At 35.1% G+C, this 11,081-nt stretch overlaps 1 protein-coding gene across 1 annotated transcript in view; it reads left to right on the forward strand.

Annotated features, from left to right (window-relative positions):
- The window catches only part of SLC9B2 (solute carrier family 9 member B2), a 42,664-nt gene that overhangs the window by 16,507 nt on the left and 15,076 nt on the right, over positions 1 to 11,081 (forward strand). The window contains exons 4-9 of the mRNA XM_011361503.2: positions 194 to 364; positions 3,232 to 3,374; positions 4,235 to 4,362; positions 5,092 to 5,267; positions 8,645 to 8,751; positions 10,564 to 10,713. Coding sequence (XP_011359805.1) covers positions 194 to 364; positions 3,232 to 3,374; positions 4,235 to 4,362; positions 5,092 to 5,267; positions 8,645 to 8,751; positions 10,564 to 10,713 — 875 coding nt within the window. The remainder of the gene's footprint in view (positions 1 to 193; positions 365 to 3,231; positions 3,375 to 4,234; positions 4,363 to 5,091; positions 5,268 to 8,644; positions 8,752 to 10,563; positions 10,714 to 11,081) is intronic.

The raw sequence follows: 11,081 nt of genomic DNA on the forward strand, positions 1-11,081 counted from the left end.
ATTGGTAATATCCCGTTTCTCGAGATGGTTGGTAATTACTCAGTTATTCATATTAGTGATGTTCTTTAAAACTTATACATGGTTATAAGTATTTTTATATGTATTCAATATTTATTTTAAAACTTTTTAGATTATGTTAAAACCTTCATATGACAACTTATTAATAGAAACTAGTTTTCCTGGTTTATTTCAGTTACCATCGTTGTTCTTCTGTGGGCTGTAGTTTGGTCAATTACCGGCAGCGAATGCCTTCCTGGAGGAAACCTATTTGGAATTATAATCCTTTTTTATTGTGCCATCATTGGAGGTAAACTTTTGGGGTTCATTAAGTTACCTGCCTTGCCTCCATTGCCTCCTCTTCTTGGTAAGTGCTAAACATGCCTGTTTTATTTTATTTTTTCCAGAGTAAATCATATTTTAAAAAGTCGTTTGGAAAGTTTAGGAGATAAAAGCATAAACTATTTCTATATTTTCTGTGCTAGAGCTAAAAGCTGTGAAACTTCGAGTTTTTTGAAACAGTTCTTTAACATTGTGATTTCAAAAAGTTAAATTTTATATACTTACAACTGTATAACTTGCATTAAACACAAGAGCAGTAAATACTCAAAACTGGTCAGTTCTTATTATTATACTATATTTCTCCTTATCTCTGTTCTTGAGATTATGGAAATACTGTATAATGATGTGCCAGTAATATCATGTTGGTAGCTTAACATAGGCCATGGTGGAAGTATCTACACTACAGAAATCAGCAAATGCTACAAATCATGTATATTGGATATATTATAAGTTACTCATATCATTGATACAGGAGTGAAGTTCCAACAAGAATTTTTATTGTTTCATTTTTATCTTATTCATTAACATAAATAAAAATATCAACCAACATTCGTGGTGACACTATACTCGTTCATTAGTGATGTGAGTGACTTCTTGGCTAATTTTTTTCAATAAGGATTTGCTTCAAAATAACTTGGGAGTAGATGAAATAAGATTGACCATGCATTGATAATTTTGGCATAGTTAAACAATTTTATAATACAAATTAAGAAGAAAAAAATAGTGAACAAAGATGTTCTTCACAACCAAGAGAGTGAGAGAGACACCTGCCAAATCAGTCAGGTGGCCACGTCAATCCAGCTCATTGGCAAAAAGGACGGTGTCCCAGAGAAATTGTTTACACATTCATTTTGGGAATAAAAATGCTTTCCCATTTCCCCTAAAACTCCTAAAGAAACTGTTAATGTATTTTTGAGTTCTTATAAGATTATTATTCCTTTTGATTTCAAGTAGTTCTATGCTATAGTCAATCTAGGACTGGTTTCGATCCACATTTTAAGTTTCAGTACATTACTATTGACATATTAATGAAATATAAGGTTAGTGCAACATTTTTGGCCAGAAATTCATCAATATCTATAAGAATGGTATATAGCTATGCCCTGGATTCTAACATTTTCACTTCTAGGAGTTACCCTGTGTAAATTCTTGTACAAACCTACAAATATGTAAGTTCCATAGAACAAGGGACATGTTGGCCTAGCTCACCTCTGTATTACAAGGGGAGTCTGGCAGATTGTACGTGCTTAATCAATACTTGGTATATGAACTGGTCCATTACTGGTCCCAAAATTATGATATTTCTAAACAGTGAGATACTGTTGCAACTATTAAAAAATAAGGCAAATATATATATATATATATATATGCTTCATTGATAATACGTCCATGATATATGGTTAAGTGGAAAGAAAACCAAGTTGCACAATGGTATATAAATATGCTTCCATTTGTGTCCGACACAAAAAAGAGCACACACAGCACACACACATACACACAGGGATGCTTAAATAGATATAGAAACTTTGTGGAAGGGCACAAATAACCCTTCACAGTGGAAACCTTTGGAAATGAAGACAGAATGTTGCAGCTGGGGTACGGCATTTTACCCTTGTCTGTAATGTTTTAATGGTATCATGAGCATATATTATCATTATTCTTTCAAAATCAGCTATTATAGGCTAGTTCATACTTTCCAGAATTCTAGAAGAAGACTACAGAATTCAAAACATTTAAGATATTCTTCTAGATTAAATGGCAGTGATGAGAGATGCCTGGAAGTGATGCTTCCTTGCTTAATGTGTCTGGAGCAAGTCACAAAAAGCTATACTTGTAATTCACCTCTATTCTTGTAGCTTACATACAAAGCACCCCAACTTTAGTAAATTTTAGTCATTTAATATGTGGTGCTTATAAGGACATGGTAAGAGGAGGGTCCTCCTGGAGAAGAAGGGAAGACAGAAGCCAAGTCTGATGGCGGAATCTTTCCCTTTGTGTGTGGGCACATGGTATCAACAATGGCAGAATTCTCTCACCACAACTCAGCTCCCTTGGTCCCACTCAACTACTTGGAGTTCCCAGAAGGTGTCACACTTTCTCGTCATATGTTCGAAAAAACTGCTGTCTCTCCCATAAACTTCTCAACTCCCCAACCTCTCATTGCCTTTCCCTTCTTTGGACCCTCTGACTCAGCCCTCCTCTCAGCTCGTACAACGCCTCCTCAGACTTCCGTAAAACTGAGACTTTCAGTTTGTCTTGCCCCCCTAGAGGCTGAAAGTTTGTTGAGGTGTGTACTGAGTCCTTGTTCATTATTATCTCTAATACCTACTACAGTGTCCTGAATACTGAATAAGTCACCAGCTGACATGACAGTCAATCCGTTTAATCATAACTCACTTCTAAGCCTTTGCAAAGCAGGTTATGTGTTTTTATTAAATTATCTGGTTTGAAGTTAAAATAGAGCCCATAGAGGTATTTACTGATATCTCAGGTAATCTGGCATAACAAATAATTTTAGGAGCTGTTTTCTATTTGCACACAAACGGGTGACTGAATTGGGCGTTGTATTAAAACATTTTATATTTAGACTTTGATCACACTTTCTATCTAAATACTACATTTTGTTTTTCCTTTTCAGCTTCAGTTATTTAGGATTATTAATTATTCCAATCTATCATTTTTATCTGTGCACTAAAGGATTTTCTTAGCTCCTCTATTTTACCATAATATTTTAATTTTTTAATTAAAGTTTAAAGTAATTTTATCTAAGTACGAAGCTAAAGGAAGTGGTTCCTGGAATTATAAGGTAGTCTCTTTCACACCTGAAGTGCCAAAAAAATATTTTTTGTATTTGAAAACTAACTAAAAAGTTGTTTGACTTCTCCATTCTAGGCATGCTGCTTGCTGGATTTCTCATCAGAAATATTCCTGTCATCAGTGATAATGTACAGATCAAGCACAAGTGGTCTTCTGCTTTGAGAAGCATAGCCCTGTCTGTCATATTGGTTCGCGCTGGCCTTGGGCTTGATTCAAAGGTACTGAAGTATAAATTTTTAACTGTTGACTAGGGATTTTGTTTCTCTGATGCTGAAATTATTTAGAATTATTGAGATTTAAGAAATGAATGTGGACACTTTGTGTGGCATTCTCAAGAAGAGAATGAAATTTATTTCTTGCAAGAGTATCCCTAGAAGATGTTCCCATGCTCTTTCTTGGAGAAAGGTAGAGTTACTGTCTGTCTGGGGACAGCTCTAAGAAGAATAAAGTCCCCTCCCTCTTTCTCTGATGAGAAGGCCATAGATGTAAATAATGGTCATGAGAGAGATGGCATAGTTTTGGTGTACGAAGCCCTATACGAGTGTCTAGGGCTAACTATACTAGCTCGGGAAACTGCCTAATATAAAGAATAAGTCTCAAGTATGCTTTTTTTTTATGTATGTGTTTGAATGCAGGAATGAATGTTCTTGGGGATGAAGGTCTTTACCTTAGGTTCATTCTCCAGCCACAAATTATACATTAAGCTAACACCAAGGTGGGTAAATCAGCTAGTGTCGCGATTGTGAGCACAGACCCTAGAGCAGCCTTCCTGGGTTCAAACTGAGCTTCGCCACTCATTAATTTCATAATCTTGGGCAAATAACTTTAACTTGTGCCTTTTTAAATGAGGACATCTAAAAATGGTAATAATAATTTACCTGTATCATAGGGTTGCTCTGAGGACTAAATAAGCTATCTCTGAAACGCTTAGAATACTGAAATGTTTGTTAAAAACTCATTATCCGGAAAATTCATCATGATCCAGACATGGTCGGAATACTGAAGAAAAGACATTTAATGTCATTTTCTCTGCACGTCTTTAGAGTAGTATTTTAGTACGTCTATTTTTATATTTCAGGCCCTGAAGAAGTTGAAGGGTGTTTGTATACGATTATCCATGGGTCCTTGTCTAGTGGAGGCATGCACGTCTGCTCTTCTTGCCCATTTCCTGATGGGTTTACCATGGCAATGGGGATTTATACTGGGGTAATGATTTTTTCTTGTCATATGAACATATGCACGGACATTTAGGACTTTCTCTGATTTTACACAAGAGAATGCATAACATTTTCTTAAGGACATCAGAAAATACAACATGGATATTCCAGCATAATATTGTTGCTATTACTATTCTAGCATATAAATATTATTATTTCAAAATATAGTATATGGCATTATAGGTGCTAACTTTGACAGTTATAATAACTGAAAGTATTGAGGAAGTAATGGACTTTTACCTACACTTTCTGGAGAGAGAGCTGCTAGATCTCAAAGTCTGCATAAAGGATAATAAATAAATCAGTAATGATCAACAATTAGCACTGTTTTCCTCCTTTTGTCACCACACTATTGTGATTACGTGATTCTGCTGTCTCTTCCTTCCACTGTCAGTTCTTAATTCTAATGCAGGCTATGAGAGATAAAGATATATATATAATGTGATATGTGTGTGTGTGCATGCGTGTGTGTGTGTGTGTGTGTGTGTGTGTGAATGCAACCAAAGTGCTTCCAGTTCAGGTTGCCCGTGGCCAAACTTTGAAAAAGCATTCTTTAGAACGTGTGCGTGTGTAGGTATTTCTGGTTTGGTGCATCACTGTCATTGGAAAGACTAATTAAAGTATGATCTCTAAACGAGTAAAGGTTATCATAATTTCAATAATAGTAATGATGATGAGTAAGGTACAATTGTAAATGTTTAAAGTGCTGCCTGCTTAGTTTTGTCTTAGGTGCTGTCTCTCCAGCTGTTGTGGTGCCTTCAATGCTCCTTTTGCAGGGAGGAGGATATGGTGTTGAAAAAGGTGTCCCGACCTTACTCATGGCTGCTGGAAGCTTTGATGACATTCTGGCCATCACTGGCTTCAACACATGCTTGGGCATGGCCTTTTCCACAGGTAAACTGATCAATTTACTACGTGATATTCTCGTGAGCTGTAAAGGCATAGATTATGATATTATAAACATAGTATATTTGTTTGATGATTGATTATGGCAAACTAAAATAGAGAAAGCAATTCTAAGAGTTAGTTCTGTACCTAAGGAAGAACCACTAGCTTCCTATCTTTATTCCCTTCTCCCTCTAGACACAGACTGCTCAAGAAGTAAAGGAAATGCATTAAGAGGAGATGCAGAGTAGGCAAGTTTAGAGGAGAACAGTTTCTGTATGGATCTATCTGGGAAAGGTTAATCTTGAAGACTTCACACAGGGATGAGTAGATTTTTCAATGAGCACAAATAATAGCTATCTAAGTGGAAGGAACAACTCTTATTCTCTCATCTTTAACATTTTATGGGTAATAACAGTAGTGATTTCAATAAGTATCATTAATACTTAGTATGTGTCTGGTATGGATTTATTTTGTTTTAAGTAGTAATAAAAAAGGAACTTAAGGCATTTTTTTCTCCCACTATTATTCAACAACTTATGTCCTTTGGCACAGCACACACTTCAGTTCATTTTTTAATCTATGTCCAAGATTGGAAGATAAGATTTGCAATTTCATATTATTTATAAAATGTAATTGTAGCTAAATTTAGCTTCAGACTGTTTAGTGGGAACACAGCTTAGAAAGTTACGTATTCTCTCTCCACCCCCTGGTAGTTATCTTACCATTTTGTGATTATATCGATTACCTAGAATCTTACCTCTTCCCATTGTCCCAGTTGCCTTACATCCAGTCCCTGTGGTGTCTCACTGGTAAATTAATATTATCAAAACATGGCTTTCATAGTGTAACTTGCTTGTTCAAGAACCAATGAGAATTCCCTAATAAGTCAAATCTTATTATACTATTTTAACTCCACTGTGCCTATCCAAACTTATGTTCTCACTGCGTTCTTGGTGTAAACCTTTAAAACAATGGTGATTCTCAGCCCCAGCTACCCACTAGGATTACCTGGGGTGGAGGTGGATTTAAAAAATATTTATATGTGGGCCCTACCTTAGACCAATTAAATCAGAACCTTTGGGAATGGAAAATGTGGCTTTAGAGTATTAAAAAACAAATTTCAGCCAAGTAAATTTGAAGATCTAATTGGCTTTATTAAGTGATTCATGAATTGGGCAGCATCCCATTTAGCAACTAGAAGTGCACTCTGAGGGGTTATACAAAGTGGAAGATTGTTATAAAAAGAAGAGTAGGGCAAGGAGCTATTCACAAAAGAAAAGAAATTATTTTTAGACTAAAATGTCTTTTTTTATGGGGTGGGGAAGGCAAGGGTTTATATCATGCGGATTGCCTATTCTTTCTATGGAGGATGGAGAGGGCCCACATGACAGGAAATTTGAGACTGGTTAATCAAAATTATATTTCTGAGAGAGGTTGAAACTGCAATTAAATCAGATATCAGATCTAGGTTTGGTATCATGGCCTTTAACACAGTGATACCATTTTAGTCCTATGATTTTTTTCTTTAATAAGAGCAACAGAGTTTGCATTAGAATCACAGGGGAGAAGGGAAGAGCAGGGGCAGGGAGGGCAGTGGGGAGGATCTGCTTGAAATTTTATAATCTGGGGGGAGATAGAGGCTGTAGATACCTTTAAAAACCTTACTCCTTGACAATGTTCCCTCCGCCCTATTCCCCTAAGTGCAGTCCTTAGACCTTTTAGATTGGAACTATATGGAACCTCTTTAAAATGTAGATCCCAAGCCCTGCCAGACCTACTAAATCAGAATTTTCAGAGGTGGGGCCCAAGAAGTCTTTCTTTTTTTTTTTCAAAACAACCTTACTATACAAGAGACTGAAAGTAATCAGTTACTTTCTACACATTCTTAGTAAATAATTTACTGTGATAATAACATGTTATTATTACATACTTTGACAGTCGCACAATGTCTAACAAAAAGAGCTAAATAAAGAGTCTGAGCTAAATAAAATTACTACAAAAGTATCGTGTTTTTAAGTAAGAAAGATGATGAAACTGTAGGGGAAGAAAAACTGGTTCCCCTCTACCTACTTTAGGTTCATTGGCTGGGGCCCTCTAAAGACAGATTAACAAGAGATAAAAGGTTTATTAGCATGTATATTGTGCTTACTCATGGGAGTACTTGGTGTTGGGTAACTCAAAGGGGTGGTAAGAATTTGCATTTATGTAGCATCTTAGCAAAGAATTGCCAAAGGATAAAGACTGTGAGATTTTAGGGGTAGCAGATTGTGGAAAGGCAAATAACTGAGGAAACTAATGGTAGACAGGGCTGGTTTCAGCAAAAATTGTTATGCAGATTCCTCTGGTGCTGTCTCCGAGCTGATGAGGGTCCTCATTGTATCAGTGGTTAACTTCTGTCCTTCCTGGTAGAGAGGGGAGAGGTACACCTTTATAAATTTATACCTGGGTTTTAAGCAAATAAAGGGAATGCAAAGAGCTTTTCATGTATCTGTTTCTTCTCAATTGCCTTCAGCTCAAAATAATCCTTATGCCAACTTACGTAGTTTGGGATGGCATGTTCTGTATCCTTCACTACAATAACAAGAAACCACGATAACTTGTTAGTACATTTATTCTTAGAATAGTGTGTGAAGAAGGGCTTTATGTGTTGAGCAATTTTAATATAATTTTCTGCACAGTGTACTAAAAAAGATTTTTTAAATTAAAGTTTCCTAAATCTTTTATGCTATGGAGGAAAATGCAGATTCTATTTACCTCAATATTATGATATTTCTAAGAAGCTAAGCAAATAAAAAAGACTCTTCTAAGAGCAATTTCAAAAATAATTTCTTTTCAGATTTGCTTTAACAATAAACACTTAACAAGGGGCGAGTCCCCCACATTGATTATAGTAAGAAAAGAATCTTGATTTCAATTGCCAGATTCTCAAATTACTGTATTGTGTAATAGCAGAGCTACTAAAATCAGTGTACATTTATTATTTAAAAATCAGGCTCTTAAATAGCAATGTGAAAACTAGGTCTATCTACTTACCCAGCCTAGGCATATGATATAGCAGAACAAATTAGTTCTGAATCATGAATTTTATCTTTCATTATTTTAGGCCCTGTAAGTAAATTTTTATGGAAATAGACATACAAAAAGTTCACAAATCGTAGCTTATGCCTGTTTTGAAATTTATCGCTCATATATGTATACCTTTCTTATAAGATAGATCCATTAGACATTTTAAAACACATATATTTAAGAATGTGGAGAGCAGGAAATATCTGTAAACTTTACCGTCAGTGTAATTTGATGCTTTATTGTTGATACTTAAAGTTGTCTATTTATTTATGGATTTAGAGTGCTGCCTGAAGTTTTCCTTTCTATGTATTTTTAAGGCTCCACAGTTTTTAATGTCTTCAGAGGAGTTTTAGAAGTGGTAATCGGTGTGGCAACTGGATCTCTTCTTGGATTTTTTATTCAGTACTTTCCAAGCAGTGACCAGGTAAAAAAATAATAATATGTGGGAAAGCCATGCTCTAAAACGTCATTGGAAAAACATTCTGGAACACTTTCCTCAAAGCCAGTGTGAAAGACAAGACTTAGAAAACCAACCCCCATTTTCAAACTGCTTATTGCTCTGTCAGTGCTGTCCATGAAGAGGACTAAATGTATAAGATTTTAATGCAGACCTGAAATTTCCGTTCTCAAATTTATATTCAGTACATTTCAAATTACACTGTAATACAAGTAATATCATTCCAAAATTATAGGATTTACAAGTTTTTAATTTTTAAAATTAATTTGTTTTTTATTTTATTATTTCCATTTTTATTTACTATTCATAAATTCAACTAAGTCAAGATACAAAATGGCTTTTGGGGCCTTTTTCTAGCATCAAAATACCTTAGATTCTAATAGTATCAAATAGATAGACCTTAACATTTCATTAAAATATAGTACAATATTTATATAACTGAGATCAAAGTTCTTTGCTATACACAATGATTTCTTAATGAGAAATAAATATTTTGTTTGTTTCCCCTACACTCCTAAGTCTTTTAGGATAGATAAACATAAAAATTGGGTTTTTTTTCTATAAGAATTGGCATTTTGAAGATTTCAGAGCATTTTGAATGGTATTAGAAACATAACTAAAGTAGAACCTTAAGTAAGAAAATTAATATTTCCATTATCAGTATGTTGTGTTGAATTTTCTTTGTGCTTTAAAAAACTCCAAATAAAATTGTCTATAAATGATTTTATGAATTCTAAAAGAAAATGTCAGGATTTTTCTAATTATACAACAAAATAAAGAGAAAAATGACGGCTCACATTTGGTTTCTTACTGTGTATAAAATGATGTGATAAGTACAATAAAGTGCCACTCTGTTCAACATGGCAGCCACTAGCTACCTGTGGCTATGACAGATATAGAATATTTCCACAGACAGTGCAGATATAAAAATTTCCATCATCAGTGGACATTCTATTGAGAAGCACTGATCTGGTGCAATCCACACAACTCGTGATGAGAATATTATTCATATGACCATTTTATTGATAAGGAAATCAAAGCTTAGAGAGAAGTGATCTGAACAAAGTCACAAAGCTAGAGTGCAGCAGAGCTGGGAATGAACTCAGTTAATTCACTTCCAGAGCCTGCATGCTGCCAAGTCAAGCACTTTTAAAGACCTGCCTGCTTTCTAAAGTGATCAAGAAGTTTAAAAGGCTGAACAGGGAAAAGTAGAGAGGTACACATTTCATAAACTTTAAAAATCAACAATAACAAAAAACCTGCTATAGCCTCTTAAAACTTCTTGGTATTCAAGGATTGGAAAGAAAAACCAGGAGAGCATCACATTAAAGAGTAAACAGAGAGCCTAAAAATAATAACAATATCATATGTTTAACCCTCAAAACAAGCCTGCAATGTAACAGCTTTTAGGGAGGAGGAAATAAAACTCAGGGAGTCTAAGGTGCCACACATACACCAATGATGTAAAGGAGCTAGAATTTTAACCTGGTCTCTCTGGCTCCAAACCTCATGTACTGTTTTCTGCTATTGCATTCAGCTCTCTGATATTCTGCATCGGTACCTACAAAAGAAGCTCTTATTCCTGATAGAGGAACCTACATTCATACATGTGCTAATTCTACTTTTGTTAGGGAAAGGAAAGTAAATGTTATGTCTTGCATTTATGTGCACAGATACAGGCATTTTTATTTTCCACTAAGTCCTGAAGATGGAAAAAATCAGTAATTAAAAATCAGTTATGTGAAATAATTGAGCTAATCAACCTTTTTTCTCCTCCAGGCCAAACTTGTCTGGAAGAGAGCATTCCTTGTTTTGGGGCTGTCTGTGCTGGCGGTGTTCAGCAGTGTGTACTTTGGTTTCCCTGGGTCAGGAGGACTGTGCACGTTGGTCATGGCTTTCCTTGCAGGCCTGGGGTGGACCAGCAAAAAGGTGAAGTGTATTTTAAGTTTTCCTCACAACTATTTTCTGATCAGATTAATTTTTTTCTTTCCAGACACTTTCTTAACATCAGATTAATAAATTATTTAACCATAAAAGCTATTTTCTATACATATACAAATGTACCCCCAAATGCGCGCGCGCGCACACGCACATGCGTGCACACACACATACACACACACACATTCTTTTTTTTCTCTTATATACCAATCTATAACTTGATGTCTTTACTTAAAATATATCATGGTCATAATTCCATGATGTCTTTCTTATTCTTTGTAAGGGCTGCAAAGTATTGCATTATATAGCTGTATGATATTAAACCAGTCCCTTACTAACAGACATTTAAATTGATTATA

This window comes from Pteropus vampyrus, unplaced genomic scaffold, assembly GCF_000151845.1.
Source record: "Pteropus vampyrus isolate Shadow unplaced genomic scaffold, Pvam_2.0 Scaffold67, whole genome shotgun sequence".
In the NCBI taxonomy this organism is placed as follows: Eukaryota; Metazoa; Chordata; class Mammalia; order Chiroptera; family Pteropodidae; genus Pteropus; species Pteropus vampyrus.